Source organism: Chiloscyllium plagiosum, unplaced genomic scaffold, assembly GCF_037043375.1.
Source record: "Chiloscyllium plagiosum isolate Xiang-an unplaced genomic scaffold, Cpla_swu_hap1 HiC_scaffold_45, whole genome shotgun sequence".
In the NCBI taxonomy this organism is placed as follows: Eukaryota; Metazoa; Chordata; class Chondrichthyes; order Orectolobiformes; family Hemiscylliidae; genus Chiloscyllium; species Chiloscyllium plagiosum.
In genome coordinates, this window is record NW_028270183.1 from 89,906,943 (window position 1) to 89,929,015 (window position 22,073).

Sequence of the window (22,073 nt, forward strand, 5' to 3'; positions counted from 1 at the left end):
TTTCAGCTGCGAATCTTGACGGGACAACTTCCTGCTCATCGATATGAGTTCTCACTACGTCATGAGGTGAAGTTTTGAACCCCTCCACAATAATTGTCTCTGGAAATACGTTGTACATTTGCTCTATGTTAAAAGTTCTTATCCACCAATCAAAATCACTTTGTTTGATTTTCAAAAAACAGTATTGCTTTAAACAGGATCCTTCCTGAGATTCCTGAAACGTTGTCTGTAGGCTTCTGGCACAAGCTTATGTGCACTTAAGATGTCTTATTTCACCTCCTCATATGCCTCATATACCCCCTGTGACAGTGATGTGAATACCTTATTCGCTTTACCTGGAGATGTGGTTTGGATCAACAAAATCCACATGATTTCTGGTTACTGCATTTGTTTATCCACGTATTCAAATGAGGTAAAATACGTTTCTGCATCCTTCTAATCAAGTTAAGGCAATGGTTGAATATATTTAAACAGATCAATTCCAGGTCTTTAACTACCATAGGTTTGCTCACCCTCACTAAGCTTACCTTCAGCCTTCATCTTCCTCCTTTCATGCTAACTTTCCCAAGTGCCAATTTCTGAGGTTCAAAAGATTTCTTTTTTTCTCTCTCTGGTTTTAACCGTAATTTAAACGGTTTCAGTTCCGTTTCCCTTTCGTTGTCTTTTGCCTTGAACAGCAACTGTTTCATTTCCAATTGAACGTTAGCCTTCTCTAAAGATCCTGTGAGTTATCCAACAAATATGAATATTGAGCTACTGCTGTAATTATTTCTTCTTTCTTCACGGAAGGAGGCAGCTCCAAATCTCTCTTGTCTGCTGCTTCCCACAGCTTAGTCTTTACTGTTGTGGCACAGGCTAGATCAGGAAAGAACCCTCAAAACAAATCAAGAAAGTAGCCCGGGCTTTAATTTTGCTCTTTGATTTTTAGTACGTGTATAGTGGATATTCGACAGAGAATCAGACGGTCGAACTACGTAGTTCTATGCAAAACTGGATTTATTTACAACATTACTGAATGAAATAGAAAGAGCATAAATCAGAATATTGAATAACCTGTCCTAACCGAAAACACAACAGTGTATCCCAATTTAATGATGATAATACTTTCAACCATCACCATAAATAACACACACACACACACACACACACACACACACACACACACACACACACACATACACACACACACACACACACACACACACACACACACACACACACACACACACACACACACACACACACACACACACACACACACACACACACACACACACACACACACACACACACACACACACACACACTCCTGAATTCCAACCAAATCAGAGAATAGCCGAGATTCGGGAACTGGCCACTCCACTTTGCCACTCTCCAGTCCCCTGGTAGCACCCCCGTTGACAGTGAAGACGAAAAGATTATTGCCAACGGCTCTACAATTTCCTCTCTTGCTTCCCACATAATCCTAGGTTCCAGGTACTTTCTCTCCACAACTGACGCATCCATCAGCAGCAGTGGCAAGCAATGTCAAGCTCTCATAATTATTTACGTATTTAACTGATACTTCATAGCACTGTTTGGAAACTGAATATTTCCACGTAAGAACACAAATGAAGGCACAAAGGAAGATCTATAACGCATGTCTCCTTGTTGTGTTAAAGAATATGACAAAAGATACATATTCGCTGTGAAAGTTCAGATATAGCAGGAACAATAGTTCGATTTTTCATTCTTCGTCATTTCTGGGAGATGTGTTTTGGTTATTATGACAGAAGTTATCGCTCATTCCTAATTAGCCAGAAGTCAACTCGGATAAATGCTGCAGATTTTCAGTCAATAATGACATTGGGCAACATGATCATATAAAATACTCGAACACCTGATGAGGAGCCAAATACTACTGTAAACAGATACCTATGAACGTGCATTAATTGGGAATATCGCAATGATGAGAAGAAACAAAAAAATAGTGGTGGGGCACGTATCAGCATTTAACATAAGCGATTCTAAGATATGGATTCATGCAGGCATGGTCTGTGGCAATTGTGGCATTTGCAACATTAAATTTTCTTAGACGTTCTTTGAGGTGTTTCATCTTTCTGATGGGAAAGAGAGTTGGGCACACATGGGTGAGTTAACACGCTGGTTCAATGAAATATTCTGAATGCACGTGTTGTCAGTTATTTGCCCCTGTGGACTTGCTTACTGTAAATAAATGAGGGATGATTTGTTTGCGTCTTAGAGATAATGTGGGAAGCTTCGGGAGTACTTCCACTTTTTGAAAGACAATGCACGGTGCAGCGAACGGCCCATTCTTTGCAATTTGCTACCCCATTCTCGCACTTATTGGTGTCCCTGGTAAATAACGTTAACTACAAAATTTTGTTGTTTTTTTTAGCTACGAATGTGTTGCGTCTTTTATTCATGATCAAGCTCATGTTCTTATATGTGTTGAAAAAGTTTCAATTATTTGTTAATGTGAGCACGTGGTAATTTATATGGTTGCATTCTATGATATGATACAGTTTAAGGTTAAATTAGAAATTAAAATTACAGGGGTTCTATTAATATTAATCCACTATTTTCAGAGCATTGCGTTTTCGTTTTTAGTGTTGGACAAAAGAATCCCATCGTAATGCAGAAACACGGACTACGACGGGGTTGTACGATTATTACATTACAATAATTCCACTTGATAGTTGCGAGATCAAATATAATTTAGTTTATTGGCATAGCAATCTACATTTTGATTACGGGATCGATGCAAATATTGCAGTCTAGTATGTTCACAATGGAGATTTTTAATGAGATTTGGGGACTTCCTTTATTCATTCATGGCACGTGGTCGTTGCAGTACTTGATGTTCAACCATTGAATTTCAGAAAGGGTTGAGGAATTGAGTGGAAATGCAATTTAAAAAAATGGATTATGCATTCAAAATGTTACCAATGGAGTATTTTCCGTATGGATTTTGAAATGGGTCAGCCTATTTTACTTGTGTTCGATGTGGTTGACACTGACATCATGAATGTTGGTTGCTTATCTTTGATTTCTATTTGAAATCGTCGGGTTTGACTTGATCCATAGAGGATTGCCTTAAATACGAAGGGGTCTTTCATGAGACCTTAAACAAATGAAGGTCAACATGAGAGACATAAGGATAAAATAGAATACAGTGCACAAAGCTTGAATATTTCATAACATTACAGAGATAATTGGAAATAAGTTGGAACGATGGAGCCATTGAGACATGAAATCGCACAATATATCGTATGGGCAGTGGAAGACATCATCACCACTTTTGGACATATATCAGGAATTCAAGAAATGCAGATTTAGCAATCAGCTGTAACCTCAGTTAATAACAATATATGACATCGTTTGACATGACGAGGATATGTGTTAATTGGAAAGTTAGAAAGTTCCATCGAAATGCTGTTGGATGTAGACATATTTTACATCAGCAAACATAGTGTTGCTGGATGGATGGGACATGGTATGCATCAAAACTTCGCAGCAAATATTTTGCATTTTGCAGATGCTTATTTTGATAGTGAGACGTGAGTATTGGTTCACTGTCAAAGGCGGGGTGGGGGAGGCGTTGAATTTATGAAGGGGTAGTTTGTGTTACTCCATGTGCTGAAAACTAATTAATCCAGCACTGGATGTCAAACATTTATCAACGGATTTGACAAAACCAGAATCTTAAAGGGTAAACTTGAGCAATACATTAGATGATTCAAAAGCTGGTGGCATATGTATCATACCATATCTCTGTCTCTACCTCTCACAGCAAACTTGATAGCAATTGCAATCCTCTCCCGAGGACGGTGTGGACTTTCCCGGTGCATCACCTATTATTTGGTGGCAATAGCAGTGAGTGACTTCATTGTCATCATTACCGCTGTTGTACTGAACCGGATTGGACGCATTTACTTTCGGGACAGTTACCTATCCACCACGCTTGCTTGCAGACTCGGTGCAGTGCTGGTCCGTTGCAGCCGGGATGGTTCAGTCTGGTTGACCGTGGCCTTCACTTTCGACCGCTTTGTAGCCATTTGTTGCCAGAGATTGAAGGCCAGATACTGCAAGGAGAAAACTGCATCGTTGGTGATTGGAGTAATCTATGCCATGAGCTGTATCAAGAACATCCCTTTCTACTTCATCTATCAATCTTTGTACACTGTGAATGGAGTGGGCTGGTTTTGTGACGTTCGAGTGATCTTCTATACTTGGCCAATCTGGCAAGTCTATGACTGGTTGGACCACACATTTACACCTTTTCTACCATTCTTGCTTATCCTGCTTCTGAACAACTTGACCGTAAGGCACATCTTAGCAGCCAGCAGAGCACGCAGGAGGCTCTGGGGTGCCGACAATCGTGGTGATATGGAGATGGCCAATCGCAAGAAGTCCATAGTCTTGCTCTTCACAATCTCCATCAGCTTCCTCCTCTTGTGGGCAAGCTATCTCGGGCATTTTCTCTACGTGCGAATTACAGGTGAAGGCTACTTCTCTGGCCTGGATTTTAATGACCCACGGTATATAATTCAAGAGATGGTTAATATGCTTCAGTTGCTCAGTTCCTGCAACAGCGTCTTCATATACGCAATCTCCCAGAACAAGTTCCGAGAGGAGATAAAGAAGGTGCTGGTGTGTCCTTTCAGCACGATCACTGCTGGATTTAAACAGGAAAAATTGAGAAGAGAGAAATGCTAGTCATGTTTCATATCCTGCAGAGCGACTCTGTGCCTAATCAATCTCTTGAAATAGCATGCAGTGTGTGCAAACTCAACAAATTCAAGGTAGCAAAGCCAATAGTCAAGCAAATTCAGTTTCTTGTTGACTACGCAGAAGGATCCGAAACGTTCAAATGTGATGGAATGTGACAGAAAACCTCGATCTGTGAGTGGCCTCTCAAATTTAAATAAGGCGTCATGATGTTAATATTTCAAAATAGAATGGGAAACGGTCTCCTCAGCTCCTTTACAAAATATTTGTTCGGAACTTTTCACCACTGAAACCAATCTTATTGTTTTTTGTGCTTTTATCAATAATTCTGAATGATTCTGTGCACGTTGTTTTATTACAAGTCCTGCTTAACTTCATAAAAATAATCAATTGTCTGTCAAAATTCTACAGTAAGAAATAGAGCATCTCAGGTAATCGAAACGGTTCGGCGATGGGCTAGAACAGTTGCAACATGTCATATGGAGAGAGTCGAAAAGATGCGTCATTTCAGCAAACGCCAAATAAATTCATGCCAGTTCCACGTGCAAATATAATACAAAAGAAGACATGTTTTGCATCCTTTACAATTGAAAAATGTTGAGATTATGGTTAAATATGCACCGTAATAAAAATTAAAACAACATACAATCATAAAACTTCGCAGATCAAAAGAAGGCTATGAAACACAATGTGTATAAAGTAGCTCACGAAAGAGCGAATCAGCGAAGCCTATTCTCTCGGCCGATTTTCGGAGCCCTCTGACGTCGTCACTTTCAAACGTCTGTCCAAATATCTTTTGAAACGTCATATGGAATCTGTCTTACACTTTCCTGGACAACACACTCCAAATTCGAATAACTGTATGAGTAAAGAAATCTCTCTTCATCTGGCTCTCTTGGTTACAATATTGATACTTTTACTCCTTTGTTTCTAATGCACCATTTTCTGGAAACAGAATGTCCTTCGTTGCACTGTAAATATTGTCTGTAATATTGAGCTGACCAATAAGGTCATCTTTTAATTTCTCTGCTCCAAGCAGAATAAACCTTTCTAACCTTCCTTCCCAAAGGACATTTTCATTTCTGGAATAATTGTAGAAAATATCCCTTGTCCTCTGTCCAGGTTTATGATATTCTTCTTTCAGTAAGGTACCAGGAACTGAGCCAGAGACCCGGTTCTGACAAATGTTTTTTTTAGAGGTGTAGCAGCACTTCTTCCTTTTCAGCATTTTACCTCACTGATAAATCCAAGGATCCAAAACGACTTCTTAACAACTCTTTAAGCGTTACTGGTTAACTTCAGAGAATGCTTTTTTGTGCTTTGCCAGGACCACACTCTCGACCCTGTTCTCCAGCATCTGCAGAGCTCACTTTCACGTTATTCCAGCCTTAGCCGCTCTCCTGCATTTCTGAATCTCTTCCAAATTTATAGTACAATTAATATTGCAGAATGTATAATATGCCTCCTTTTTCCTCCTTGTATTCCCATCGATATCGTGATATATTCACTCTATCATTACGTAGCCTACAATTATTACTCATATGCACATATTTAGTTTCAATCATATTTATCTTTCTTTTGAAATTCTCCCATTCTCATCCAATGATTTATCAACCATAATGCATTACTAATTAGCTTAGTCACGTTCAAAGTTTAGATGCCGAAGATCCAGCCGAGGATCTTAAACATAGCCTGATTTCGACCAACTTCCAAACAATTTTCAGTATTTGCCGTATTCTGATTACTATTTTTCAAATGCTCCGCCATTCTGCTGTTCTCCACATGGCCTGCCTCATTTACTAGAACCAGATTCCGGACAATTCCATGTCTGGTACGACTGGAAATGTACTCTTCCAGAAATGTATACAACGTACTTTGTCGACATTTCTGACTTTCATTGTCCCATACTTTACACTTCTCACAGTCCGCCCTAATGTATGTAAAATCACAAAATATTACAACCCAAATTGCCCAGCGAGTTTCCTTGATCTGCACGCCAATGCTCTCATTTACTTAGTCCCCAATAGTTGAAGATCTCTTGTAAATACCCACAAGCTCACCACTCTCTCTCTGCTTCTGACCTGCAGGCATGCAGGGCAACGGCATCATATGACTGAGATGCGTTCTGTGAAATGCTGCCTCGCTTGTCAACTTCATAATGATTTTGAAGGAGAGTTGTGTTCAACAGGAGGAAGAAAATCCAACAGAAGGTGGCACTGAGAAGAGACTGTTGAGGATTCTGAGAGAGGTTGCCTTGCTCATCATAATTGTGAAAGGCCCCTTGAAGGATCCAGCGACACAAAAGAGTGAAGCCCCAAAATTAGATAACTGTAGTGTTTCCTTCCCTTCCTCCATCCTCGCTGAAACGAGAGAGAGATAAAGAGAAGACTTTAGAACGACTGATCATATTTAAGGGACAACAGGTCATCAGCATGTTGCATCATCTTGATCTTCCAATATGGCAGAAACTCGGGGAAAGCTCATGATATTTGGGCTATATAAAACGTGTGAGGTTTTGGATTACTAAGGTATCAAGAATGGTCAGATCTGCCTTTAGTGTCAGACAGTTACAGTTCTTGAATAATACGTGGTTGACTTGGAGAATCAACTTTTCGCACTGTGCACCATTCAAGAAAGAGAGAGGTTTCTGGAAGAGTCAACCAGAGGGTTATCACATGACATCGTGATAAGCAGTCAAGGAGCAGTGCAGAGATGGCACGTGAACTGGTGACCATTCGCCAAGGGAATAGAGAAAGCAGGTGCAGGAAACACAGTATCCTTGGTTCTGTGTCACATGTATTATATTCTGGAGTCCGATTTGTTGAGCAACTTGAGTGAGTCTGGGTGATGACGTGAGAGAAAACCACAGTACCGTTGTGTCAAGGATACGCTGAAAAAAAACGGAGCGGCTGGAAGGCAGATTAGTCATGGTGTGTGACTCAATCGTTAGAAAGAACTACATTTAGTTTTGCAGCTACATCGCGAGGACGTTATGATGTCCTGTCTCCGGGTGCAAGTGTTTGAATCATAAAGAGAATGATTACATAAGTTAGAGTAAAAAGTCAGTCATTGGGATACATGTTGGAACCAAAGAGATGGCGATGGACAGCGTGGAGAACATGCAGGAACCGTTCCGTGGATTTAGATGTAGATTGAAATGCAGGAACGAATCCATAGTAGTAATGTGGCAAAAATCTTAGAAATGTTTTGCATGCCACGAGTTTCACCATTTACGCAAAACCTATCAGCATGACTTGAGGGGTGACATACAGTGGAGGAGTTCTGATTTCTCAGAGACTGGGATCATTGTTGCGCAGCACAATGGTCTCCTGAAGAGATGTGCTTCTCCTCATCACAAAGAGTACAAAATTTGTTGAGTGGGATTTAAATTTACAAGGTCGGAGAGTGAGATGGGTAATGGGTGGAGATTCGGAAAAAAACATGTGAAGGCAAAAAATGAGAGTGTGGAATGGGGAAGAAGAAGTGATGGAAGTCATGCGTATTGACAATGCCAAAGAGCCGGGTGTATTGAAATGTACATGAAATCGAGCAGGCAGGTGTGTAAATATTCGTCAAATAAGAAAAAAACTGGGGAGCAAGATCCAGAAATTGCTTTCTGGCTTAGGATATTGCTGCATTGAAAGAAAAAAAATCTTGTATAAGTTAAGCAACCTGTGCTCCTGTGCAATATTAAATAAGGCAGGTTCCAGTGCATCCTAAATAGCAAGATCTATTTGCAAAAGTTCAGAATGATGTGCTTTTAATGGCAGTTAGTGGAACCTGAAAGGTTTGTATAAACAAGTGGAGTCATATTACAGGAGTTTCTGTTGTACCATGCATCTTTCCTGCTCTCTCAGTGGAGGAATATTTCCGGAAGGAAGTCAAGAACAACTTTAATGAAATAAGACTAGATGAACCATCTTCACAGACATCTTAGTGCACAGATAAGAGTACAAAGAGCCAGAAGAAATGTACGCATTATTTCCCTCTCACAACCACATATATACCCATACATATGAAAAGAAACGATCGAATGTAACAACATAATAAGTCAGATGACGCAAACAACCAATTAGAAATGTCATCAGCATGATCATTTACCACAGTTTGTTTTTCTGAATTGACTGTGACTCATGAATGAAACGGAAAAGAATGAACACGTAAACCTATTTGGAGTTATGATTTGGTCGTTTCTCTTGTCAGAAGGACTAAAGTTAAAGGTACACATATTGAATTGTGTTCTCACTAAGATTCAATATATCGCCTCTTTCCTTGAAGAACTGAAGCTGTACACTTACATGTACCCCACTGGGCAATATATTTTTGTAATTTTATGTGGTTTGTTCGACTTAGAACAGATAATGTTTCCTGTACTTTTGCTATCCTGTGTGGGTTTAGGAACTGCTTCTATTATAACGAGAATTCGTTTTTGCACGCAGAACTATGAAAACTGTATTATGCTGTCAGACCACAACGATCCCCTTTAGGAACTATTCATTCTGTGAGGATTATCTTCGCACAATCTCACTCTCTGGGCACATTCCTACCTATAGTTTACTCCTGCACCCCGCCCCCACACTTCCTCTAACATATATATCTTTCCTAACTGCAAACAACTCTGAAGATGGATACTGCACCAGAAGGACAAAGAACAAAGAAACTTACAGCACCGGAACAGGCTCTTCGAAACTGCAAGCCTGCGGGGACCCAGACCCTCTATCTTAACCTGCCGCCTATTTTGTATGGCTCTATTCCCTTTGCTCCCAGACCAGTCATTTGCATGTCCAGGTACATCTCACCGACCGCCTTTATTCTTGTCCTACCACCTCCGCTGGCAACGCATTCCAGGCATCCACCACCCTCTCTGTGAATAACCTTCCCCTTACATATCCCCTAAACACTTCCCATCTCACTGTGAACTCGAAACCCCAGGAACTCCCCGAATGTTAAGTCTGGTTCTTTTTCCATAGAAGGTACATGAGATGCAGAACCTTTCCAGTAACACACTTCAAGATTACTTAATGAAAAGTGTGATGAAGCACAGGTGGATTGGTTGGGCCGGGAGAAATTGAAATAAACAAGTGTATAATTTCTCTTGCTTTTGTAGGTGAGCATTATTAAACAATGGGTCAAACTCACAGTCTAGGAACGGAAGGGCAAATAATAACAAAATCAGAGAGTTTTGCAGGACAGAAGGGCACCATGTGATCATCTGCACCCATTCCAGAAAGAGCTCCCCAGGTAGTACCACTGTCCAGCGCTGGCTCGGTCGTCCCCTATCTTCATCCCTTTAAAACATATATTCAACTTTCTTTTGAAACATTCTATGTATCCTGGCTTCAACACTCTCCCAACCAATGCATTACAACTCAGACAATCTCTCTGTGTAATGACATTTCTCTTAAACAATAGACAATAGGTGCAGGAGTAGTCCATTCTGCCCTTCGAGCCTGCACCACCATTCAATATGATCATGGCTGATAATCCTTAATCAGTGTCCTGTTCCTGCCTTATCTCCATAACCCTTGATTCCACAATCCTTGAGAGCTCTATCCAACTCTTTCTTAAATGAATCCAGAGACTGGGCCATCACTGCACTCCGGGGAAGAGCATTCCACACACCCACCATTCTCTGTGTGAAGAAGTTTCTCCTCATCTCTGTCCTAAATGGTCTACACCGTATTTTTAAGCAGTGTCCTCTTGTTCGGAACTCACCCATCAGCGGAAACATTATTCCTGCCTCCAGAGTGTCCAAACCTTTAATAATCTTATATGTCTCAATCATATCCCCTCTCGGTCTTCTAAACTCAAGGTATACAAGCCCAGTCGCTCCAGTCTTTCAGTGTAAGGTAATCACGCCATTCCAGGAATTGACCTCGTGAACCTACGCTGCACTGCCTCAACAGCCAGAATGTCTTTCCTCAAATTTGGAGACCAGAACTGCACACAGTACTCCAGGTGTGGTCTCACCAGGGCCGTGTACAGCTGCAGAAGAACCTCTTTGCTTCAATACTCAAACCTTCTTTTTATGAAGGCCAGCATGCTATTAGCCTTCTTCACTACCTGCTGTACCTGCATGCTTACCTTCATTGACTGGTGTACAAGAACACCCAGATCTCTCTGTACTGCCCCTTTACTTAAATTGATTCCATTTCGGTAGTAATCTGCCTTCTTGTTCTTGCCACCAAAGTGGACAACCGTACATTTATCAAACATTAAACTGCATCTGCCATGCATCTGACCACTCACCTAACTTGTCGAGGTCCTAAAATCCTCATCACATTTCATCCTGACACCCAGCTTAGTAACATCAGGAAATTTGCTCAAGTTATTACTAATACCATCTTCTATATCATTATCATATATTGGAAAAAGCTGCGGTCCTAGTACTGATCCCTGATGTACCCCACTGGCCACTGCCTGTCATTCCAAAAATGAGCCGTTTATCACTACGCTTTGTTTCCTATCAGCCAAACAACTTTCCATCCAAGTTAGTACTTTGCCCCCAATACCATGCGCCCTAATTTTGCTCACTAACCTCTTATGTGGGACTTTATCAAAAGCTTTCTGAAAGTCCAGGTACACCTCTTCTACTGGATCTCCCTCGTCCATCTTCAGAGTTACATCCACAAAAAATTCCAGAAGATTCGTCAAGCATGATTTTCCCTTCATAAATCCATGCTGACTCTGACCTATCCTGTTACTACTATCCAGATGTGTCGTAATTTCATCTTTTATAATAGACTCCAGCATCTTTCCCACCACTGAGGTCAGACTAACTGGTCTATAATTTCCTACTTTCTCTCTCCCACCGTTTTTATAAAGTGGTATAAAATGAGCCACCCTCTAATCTGCAGGAACTGATACCGAATCTATCGAACTGTGGAAAATAATCACCAACGCATCCACGATTTCTCGAGCCACCTCCTTCAGTACCCTGGGATGTAGACCATCAGGCCCCGGGGACTTATCAACCTTCAGTCCTAACAGTCTCTCCAACACCAATTCCTGGCAAATATAAATTCCCTTAAGTTCAGGTCCTTCAGCTACTGTTACCTCAGGGAGATTGCTTGTGTGTTCCCCAGTGAACACAGATCTGAAGTACCAATTCCATTCTTCTGCCATTTCTGTTTTCCCTTAATATATTCCCCTGTTTCTGTCTTGAAGGGCCCAATTTTAGTCTTAACCATTTTTCTGCCTTTCACATACCTAAAATAACTTTTACTATGCTCCTTTATATTATTGGCCAGTTTACCTTCGTACCTCATTTTTTTCTCTGCTATTTCCTTCTTAGTAATCCTCTTTAGTTCTTTAAAATCTTCTCAGTCCTTCGTTTTCCCACTTGTCTTTGCTATGTTATACTTTTTCTCTTTTAACTTTATATGTTTCTTAACTTCCCTCGTCAGACAAGGCCACCCATGCCTCCTCCTCGGATCTTTATTCCTTTTTTGGAATGAACTGATCCTGAAACTTTTGTATTATACATAGAAATACCCGCCATTGTTTCTCCACTGTCACCCCTGCTAAGATATTGCACCATTGAACTTTGGCCAGCTCCTCTTCACCTCATTCCTCGTCGTCTCACTAACAATGTTGAAGTTACGATTACACGTCACTGACATATTAATTAATCGAAATAAAATATGCTTTTTACACGATTAAAATCATACAGAATTTTAATTACGTCATTGGGATCACCTCCTTATCTTCTCAGCTTCTAGAAAAACATGACCAGTGTCTCCAATTTTTCCTTGTATCTAAACACTTTTTTCTGGTACGATTGTACGTAATCTCCTTTGCACTCTTTCCAGGGCCTAAATTGGCGCCATAATTGAAAAAGATACTCTACACGTGGACTCACCAATGATTTTTAGCGACGTGGCATCATTATTTACTTGTTGTTTTCCTCCAGATCCCTGTTTAAAACCTCAAACATCCGACAAGTCTTCTGAAATAATGTTTCAAATTATCTGTTCACTAAAAGAGAATTATGTGGAATGAACCCTCATTCTGTCCTCTCCTGTGCTAATCTCAAAAGTGTGCTTTTGAGTCCGAATTTGTCTTTATATGTTTCTGACACCAAACTGTAGTACCTCACAGATTTCTGCATTAAATGTCATCTGACAGGTAACTGATCATTTGAACAAATTTTCAAAGTCCGTCTTAAGTCTCTCAGCATCGTCCTCACAATTCACAACTCTCACTGGCGTCGTATCATCTTTAACTGTAGATCAATAAGTAACTCCAAATCAGAGAAAAGCAAGATCCCCACAGTTTGCAAGGGAACACCATTTTCAACTCATGTTCAATGTGAGAAATGACCAGCTGTAACTATCATCTGTTTCATTTCCTTTCGCCAACATCGACTGCATGCTGCCAGAGACACACCAATCCTAAGCATTCCTCCTTTGGTAATTAACCTGTTATGAGGAACCGTATCAAAACATTTAGGAAAGTCCAAATGTACAGCATCCATAGCGTTATCGTGATCTGCTACTTGCATCACCTCGTCAATGAAATGAACCAAACTTTTCAGACATGAACTGCTTTTCGCAATGCTATGCTTGACTGTCTGGAATTACTTGTTTTCTCTACTTGTATATATACCTTATCCCGTGTTAGGTCTGCGATTAGTTTTCTAATCCCGATGTCAAACTGACTGGTTTGTCGTTTCGTCAGTTATTATTTATCCCTTTCTATTGAACAAAATCTAGGGAGGCAGACCTTAAGCATTAACACGATGCATATTGGGAAGCCTCACTGTCCTAACAGTGGTTCGGTAAGACTCCGAGGTAAAGCAGCAAGTTAAAGAGTTAGATGGGATACAAGATCCTTGCTGAGCTCCAGGCTGACCATTAAATAAAAAGTGCCAGTATGGTTCACGGAGGTCCCAAATGAGGACCCAGCTCTCGGAGTCAGCTCCAGTTGATGATACGTATTCCAGAAGTGGATGGAGTGAAAGTTACCACCTAATATTTTGTTTACAGAGATCAATAACAGATGTCCTTGATTAGAGGAACATTGTAAACTAATTGGCGGGGCTTTGCATGCTTGACCAACTAAACTACATGCTCGAGTAACACATCACAATGGGGAAACATTAAGCAGGAGGACGGAGGGGCCTTGAACAGAGACGCTACACTTCGGCATTACCTTCTAGTGAGAGATGAACTAATTTATGTACAGTAGGCTGTGAGACAGCTTATTAAAGCTGCATGCCAAGGACTAATGTTCTGCCTGGTGAGTGGCATTTCAGCGAAATGGTTACTTAACCGGGAGGGAAGCCATTAACAGCAATATGATTTCCACAAACTCTCCTTTTTTACATAATCAGTTGAGCAGGGTCAGGAGCTTCAGTAAAAGAGGAATGTAAGCAGAGCCAGGAGATTGTATGGACATGGAAGCTCAGAATCGGACAGATAGTCCTCAGAATAAGAGGTCTCAGCGATGTTAGGTCTGGAGTCTGGGGCTCAGTGCCCAGAATAGCCAGGCAGATGCTGATCAGCGGAAATTATAATGGGACAGGGTGTAGCAGCAGTGAAACAAAGCATCCACAACCTGCTTAATGAAACTATTAAGGACCGTGAGAAGTGAAAAGAAAACAAGGACAATAAATCCTTGCAGTAGGGCGCTGCTGCAGGACCCGAGCGATGAGCCCACCCAACTCCACATGTCCCACCAGGAGCTGGGCTCCCTTTGAGGCGGTGTTCTCTTGTAACGAAATTTGTGCGTCCACACGAATATTGCTTTGACATTGACTACTGTGTGGCATGCTCTCAGAACCAGGCACCGGCCTTGTCCCCTCGGCTCCAATTTTCCCTGGTCCCAAGACTGGGTGTACCTGTAAATATAAACTTTGGACAGTTTTGGTTAACTTGTGCAGGTATTTCACACTTGTCCTCCACTATTGTGGAAGCAGTGTCAGACGTTGGAAGCGTTCCCATTCATCTACTAAATACACTTGCTATTATTAGGCAATATTTGCAACAATTTACTCGAGGCAATTCTATGAAATTAATTTGCGAACAAATGAAAGGGCCGACCACGCAAGCGAGTGGTTCGAGAACCCCCCTTGCTAAAGTGTGTACAACTACGCTCATAATCAGCTAAAATATGAAGGATGTTTCCACAATGCTCCGTAATGGTGGGTCACACCAAAAGCTCAACGAGAGTCAGTGAGTGGTTTTGCAAGTTTTCCTTTTGTTAGGATGCAAGCATGTTGGTCCGAGCGTTAGCTCCAAGGCAGCCACACGGGCACTTCGCTCCTCAGTGGCCACATTTCCACAGTTAAGGTAAGGGCCTGCCATTGGTCCTGGGGTTTTAGCTCGCTTGTTCCCAGTCCCAAAGGTGTAGTACCGGGTCCTGCTGTCACGTTTTCCATGGTCCTCTCTGGAATCGGTTCTCAACAGTCATTGCTGGGTGGATATCTGAGGTTGATTCCGTCCCCCACGTGCATGTAATCTCAATCAACTTCTTCAGTGTTGGCACACGGCGTGCATGGATCGCGAGGTTATTGGGCATATTTTGTTTTGCCAGCAATTTGTATAGTGGCATTGTGAGCGGCACGGTGGCCCAGTGGTTAGCACTGCTGCCTCACAGCGCCAGAGACCCGGGTTCAATTCCCGCCTCAGGTGACTGACTTTGTGGAGTTTGTACGTTCTCCCCGTGTCTGCGTGGGTTTCCTCCCACAGTCCAAAAATGTGCAGGTCACGTGAATTGGCCATATTAAATTGCCCAATGTGTTAGGTAAGGCGTAAATGTAGGGATATGGGTGGGTTGCGCTTCGGCGGGTCAGTGTGGACTTGTTGTGCCGAAGGGCCTGTTTCCACATTGTAATCTAATCTAATCAAAAATTCTGTTCTCCCCATTTCGGAACAGAAATTCTTAGACGATTTAAAAATTGACAGTACTGAATTCATGATCTGTGGGATAAAAAAACATTCACAGACCTCGAGCTCCAGGAAGCAAAACTTAAACATTCAGTGACCAACAAGAAAATGTGATTTCAACGCAAACCACAAAATGTTACCCTTTCTGCAAGCTTCAGTTACTCAACGCTGAGGTGGGACCTTTTGCTCTCTGTCAACTTTCATCCTTTTCCAGTTTTTTTACCAACTGTTGCTTCCTTGCTCGTTCGGGGAATGAAACATTCAAATTTCACAACAGTCAAAATGAGAGAGTTTCAATTCTAACAACATTTTCACGCGAAATTGTCTGTGCTTCTGATTTAATCCATGGCCCAGGGGAAATATAATGGAGTCTTTAGTGGTCGTCAAATGTGTTGCCTACACTAAATTCATCAATGTTTGGAAATCCTGAGGCATGCAAATATAAGTGCAAAAGATTTGTACTCGCCAATTAAAAAAATGTTGATCACTAGAGTGGATCAGGTCTTCTTGCATCATGCTCCAGACTTCAGAGCGGATCCAAGGCTTGTGAACTTGGATTTATGTCTCATAATCCTCCGACAAGCAAGTTTTTAAAAAATTATTAATCACCGTAAATCATAAGATGCTTGCACCATCATGGCCTTTCCAGAAATTTAGAACATGTTGAATATAAACACGAAGAGCTTGTGGACAAGTATCGTGAGCTGCAACAGTATTTCGACCAGCTTTCTGCCCCTGGCCATCCCTCCTGCTCGTTTGGCAAGCGATAACAGCGGCAATCCGGTCTGGGACGGTAGTTGTTTGGAACATAGGGGATTCGGGTGCTGGTATGGTGGGAGGGTTTACGAAAGAGTTCCCTGGACGCTGATCTCGATTATGTTTATCGGGGGTTGATGGCTCTTTGCCACTTCCTTAAACTCAACAACGGAATTTCTGACCTTAAATGTTGCACCTGGTCTGTTTACCATGGCAAACCATAATCTCCTCTGAGCGGGCAAAAGTACGGCGACCCGTCTACACGAGATTGTCTCGAAACCCAGGGCTGCACTTTGATCTTGTCTGGCACCGGGTCCAATTCATCAAGGCTTCACCAAGCCTGGCAATCAGCAACGTTTTTAATCCTAGACATTTAGATCTGCCCATCTTCCATCGCGCCACAAGGAATGAGCCTTCAGGCTGAGATCAGGAGTTTGCCAATTTATACATTAAGAGACACTATCTGCCTATTATTTTGCCTTGCCTCAGGGGAACAGCCAGCAGGGGCAAGTCAGGATTAAATCCTTAACCAAATGTACTACTTTAATGTGATCATTTCATTATTTCGTCTTCCCTCAGGGGATCAGCCTGCAGGCTCAGGTCAGGATCATGCCCTTAATCAATTTTAGCGATTTGATTAGCTCTACACAATACTCACCCTTTCTCACACACCAATTCAAGTTATTGATGACACTAACATCGGTTCCCACAAGGTCATCTATTGAAGGCGAAAATGCCAGTTGTTCAACGAAATCTTGAGAGGCAGAACGCGAGCAGTAAGGATTTTATTTCAAGCTGAATCATAGGTAGAACCTCTGTCCGAACCGTGGATCGGTAGGACTCCGAAGCACAGCAGAAATTTACAGATCTATATAGGAACCAAAAACCAGGCTGAGACACAGGCTGACCATTAATTACGAAGTGTCAGGATGGTCTCAGGAGCTACTGAACAGGGTTTAGCTATCGGCATCAGCCCTAATTGGTGCTATGTATAACAAATGTGGACCAGAATGAAAGTTATCACGCAAAATGCTTTTTACAAAGATCCGTTACACCTATCAAACAGATGTCCTTTATTAGAGGAACCACACACATTGGCAATACACCATAAACTAATGTATGGAGCTAAACATGTTCGAGCAACGAAGAGACTTGCTCTCTCAATACATGACAGTGGGGAAACATTGAGCAGGCAAATCGAGGCGCCGTGAACAGAGAGGCTGCACATTGGCATTATTCCTAGTGAGAGAGGAACTAATCTATGTCTAGGATCATGCAAGCCAAACTCTCACAGCTACATGCCAAGTACGATGGTTCTGCTTGGTGAGGGGCACTTCAGCAAAATAGTTCCCCCACTGAGAGGATAACCATAACCAAAAAAATGGCTTCCACACTCTGGTTTCCTCAGTCCCCGTGTCTACGTCTCTTATGTTCTGATGTCTTAATTGCTTATTCATTTATGTTTTTGTTAATATGTTGTAATTTTGTTATTCATGTATTCCCTTTTACGCTTACCATCTTATGATCATATTCTCTGATGCTCCTGTTTTCTTATTCTGTGACTTTATTCTCCTCAGTTATTACATTCTTCTATTCTTTTGTCTGATGTTATTATCTCCTACCCTTTTCTGTTCTCATTTCGTTATGTTGTTATTCTGTCATTCATACCTTTACTGAGTTCCTTGTGTTATTATTCTATTGTGTTGATGTTCTGTTCGGTACTTCTCTTACGTTCTTATGTTCTTATTACCGTTCTCTTACGGTCATATGTTCTTATTATTTTCTTCACTTTCGATCTTTTGATTCAATTCTCCTCTCTTCTTATTCAGTCTGCTGTTCATTTCTTATGAACTTGTCTTATTGTTCTCTTATGTTATTATGTTCTTATTCAGTTTTATCGTTATGTTTTCGTACTTTCATGTTATTATTAACTTACGTTCTTGTTTTCCGATCCTGTTATGTATTTTTTTTTTTACTATGCTCATAATCATGTTCTATTATTCTCTGCTGTTCTTATTTTCTCATTCGGCTCTGTACTTACTCTCTTCTGTTATACTCTATTGTAATCGCATGTTATTAATTCAAATATTTTGATTCTTTTCTTTTCTCATTCTCTTATGTTCTTACTCCTTTATGTTCTTCTAGGCCTGTATTTGTATTCATGTATGCTGTTACTCATGTACTTTATTCTCGTGCTCGTGTGTTATTTTATTAGATTCGTACTGTCTTATGTTCTTACGATCTTTTACTCTCATATTCTTATCATTTTTTTTTCACATATTCTCTTCTGCTATTTTCCATTATGTCCTTATTGCCTTATATACCATCCTCTTTTTTCTTGGTTGGTAATCTTATTCTCTTATTCAATGATGATTCTATTCACTTATATTCAGAATCTACTTTTCATATGTGTTTGTATTCAATCGTTAATATCTGTTCCTCATCTCTTCTGTTTTTATTCTCTTGTATTCATTTTCCATGATATTATTGTTCTCTTGTGTTCGTAATCTCTAATGTACTCACATGCACACATATATTTTGTGGTGTGAATTTACACTTGCAGAGTTACATTGTACTTTGCTCAAAAACTGCATGATTTCATGTCAAACTCTGATCTCAAAAACTGCATGAATTCATGTAAAACTCTGATCTCAAAAACTGCATGCATTCATGTAGAACTCTGATCTCAAAAACTGCATGAATTTATGTAAAACTCTGTTATTTCACTTTTTAGTTTAGAATCAATCTAAACATCAGGTCATAGACAGAGAACATAGGGGCTTAACACCTTCAACATATTGTCTCGCTATCACCATTGTTAACAGCTAACCCAAGAATGCAACTTAAAAGAAAAAAGGTTTTGTGATTTATGCATGAAAGAAGTGAAACTATCACTGTATTCGAACAGATGAATGGCTTAACAGACAATAAATTTTTCAATGTATAATTTCAGTTACATCACACTGTAAATTTTTGCTATAAATTCTGTGTTACGATCGAGCCCTCCACTATCACCTGATGAAGGAGCGTCGCTCCAAACGCTAGTGTGCTTCCAATTAAACCTGTTAGACTATAACCTGGTGTTGTGTGACTTTTAACTTTGTACACTGAGAGGTTTCATCATGAATCAGTATCATTTCACTTTTCTCATCCTGCAAGGCAGTTACATCCACTTCAGTAACAATTTTACCGGTTCAAATATTTATAAAAATAACAGTTTTCCTGCATCTATTTATATTCTGTGTTTGGTTTACATTTAAAATCTAGCTTTCCTTTCTTTGTTGCTTGCTTAATGTTTTTGAAAAAAGTTTCGCAATCTTCCTGTTTCCCAGAAATCTCGGCTTCTTTGTAAGCCTGTACATTTCATTGGATCCCTTCCATTATTTCCTTGATTGTCCAAGGCTGGCTGTTCGTACCGCTGTTATCTTTCTTTTAGACCAGACTGTACTATCGATGAACATTGTAAAATATCTATTTTAAAGTCCTCCAGTGTTCCTCAGATATTTCGCCGTATAACTTGTTTTCCTCGTCTAATTTAGCCAGCTCCTTCTTCATTCCATAACTTCCCGTGATTTAGCATAATTCACTGATTTCAGATGACATCACTTCACCCTCCATTGCTGTCTGAAAATCGATTGTACTGTTATCTCTCTTTCCGAGAGGCTCTTCAACGACGTAAGTTGTATTATGTTTGACTTCTGTTATGTTATTATTCTCTTATATTCTTATGTTCTTCTCCTGCTGTTATTCTGTATTGTTCTTATTCTCTTACTCTCTTTTTCCTAATTACTTATCCTCTTCAGTTCTTATTCCCTACAGTTATTTTCCCTTATCTTCTTATTCTGCAATGCATTTCACTTCTTATCCTTTTATTAATATGCTCTTTTTCGCTTATTCATTACTGTTCATTCATAAATGTTCTTATTCTTCTATTACATGTTAGTGGTAGTTTCGGATTCCCTTTAATCTTAATCTATTATGCAGTTATTTAATTGTGGTCCTATTTTCTTATTCTGTTATGTACTTATATGATTATTCTGTTTGGATGGGTATAGGTTTGCTCGCTGATCTGGAAGGTTCGTTATCAGACGTTTCGTCACCATACCAGGTAACGACTTCAGTGAACCTTCAAAAGAATCACTGGTGGCGGTGCCCATTTTCTTTTTCGATGTTTGATTTTCCTCGAATTGGTGATGTAATTTCCTGCAGTGATGTCAGTTCCTATGGTGAAATCATTTCCTGTTCTTTTTTCTCCGGGCGTGGTAAATGGGATCCAAGTCTATGTGATTGTTGACAGAGATCTGGTTGGAAAGCCATGCCTCCAGTAATACCCGTGCATACCTATGTTTGGCTTGTCCTAGGACACATGTGTTGTCCCAGACGAAGTGGTGTCCTTCTTCATCCGTGTGTAAGGATATTTGGGAGAATGGACACTTTAGTTTTGTGGCGAGTTGATGTTCATGTTTCCTGGTGGCGAGATTTCTGCCTGTTTGTCCAAAATAGCTTGGGGCGACACGGTGGCTCAGTAGTTAACACTGCTGCCTCCCAGCACCAGAGTCCCAAGTTCGATTCCAGCTTCAGGCGACTGTCTGTGTCGAGTTTGCACATTCTCCCCCTGTCTGCCTGCGTTTCCTTCCGGTCCTCCTGTTTCCTCCCACAGTCCAAAGATGTGCAGGTCGGGTGAATTGGCAATGCTAAAATTGTGCATAGATTAGATGCGTTAGTCAGAGGGAAATGAGTCTGGGTAGGTTACTCCTCAGAGGATCAGTGTGGACTTGTTGGGCCAATGGTCCTGTTTCCATAATGTAAGGCATCTAATCTAGTGTTTGTTAGAATTCTTGCAAGGCATTGTGTAAAATATGTTGGTTTTACTTGTGGTATGTATCGGGTCTTTCAATTTCATGCTCCCATGTCCTTGTTCAGTTCTGTCCTTACAACCTTATGCTCCTATGATCTGCCACAGTTACGTTCTTATTCACCTCAGTTGATTTCCCTTACGTTTTATGATTTATTCTCTTACGTTCATCTTTCAAAATCATGAATGTTCTTATTTACCCATCACTTACGTTCTTATTCTTTCATTCGCTAATTCTCATATTTTAACTTTTTATTCTATTTTGCTCTTAAGTTGTATTTTCTTTGTTTTGTTCTCTTAAGATTTTATTGTCTTACTCTCCTATGTTCTTATGCGTTTAGCCTTTTAATCTCCAATGTACTTACTATTTAAGTTCTTGTTCCTTTGTATTTTTATTCGCATATTCACTTTGTTGTGCTTCTCATATGCTCTTGTTTCCGTATTCTGTTATGTAATTATGAACTGACTATCTTATGTTTTTATTCTGTGCTCTTTTTATTTTCTTCTGTTCGCATGTTGTTATTCTCCTTTGTTCCTATTGTCTCATTCCTTTATGTTATTTCTCACTCATATTCTTATTGTAACCTTATCTAATGTATTTATTCTCTTAGGTTCTCATTATCTTATTCTCTTTTTCTCTCATGATATGATCATATTAATGTCTTACATTCTTATTATCGTATTCTCTTCTGTACTTACCATTGGCTGGTCTTAGTCTCGAGTAATCTTATGTTCTTACTCCCGAATATTCTTTTTGTTTTATTCTATTATGTTCTCATTGGATCATGTTGTATTCTCATTTACTCTTATTCGGTTATTCACTTACTGATGTCTTTTTTTTG

The 22,073-nt window shown here is 40.3% G+C and overlaps 1 protein-coding gene across 1 annotated transcript; it reads left to right on the forward strand.

Moving 5' to 3' along the window:
• The first annotated feature begins 2,288 nt into the window (after positions 1–2,288).
• Positions 2,289–4,719, forward strand: LOC148136805 (putative G protein-coupled receptor 139). Its single transcript, XM_087983368.1, has 2 exons — positions 2,289–2,358; positions 3,794–4,719. Exons 1-2 carry the CDS (start codon positions 2,289–2,291, stop codon positions 4,717–4,719), a joined length of 996 nt encoding a protein of 331 aa, XP_087839494.1.
• Positions 4,720–22,073: the final 17,354 nt, after the last annotated feature.

What these genes read in the sequence shown, in the direction of transcription:
- LOC148136805 (XM_087983368.1), top strand. Translation starts at nt 2,289, where the DNA reads ATGCACGGTGCAGCGAACGGCCCATTCTTTGCAATTTGCTACCCCATT. An exon ending in CGCACTTATTGGTGTCCCTG is followed by an intron (nt 2,359 to 3,793) that starts GTAAATAACGTT and finishes TACCTCTCACAG; the next exon opens with CAAACTTGATAGCAATTGCA.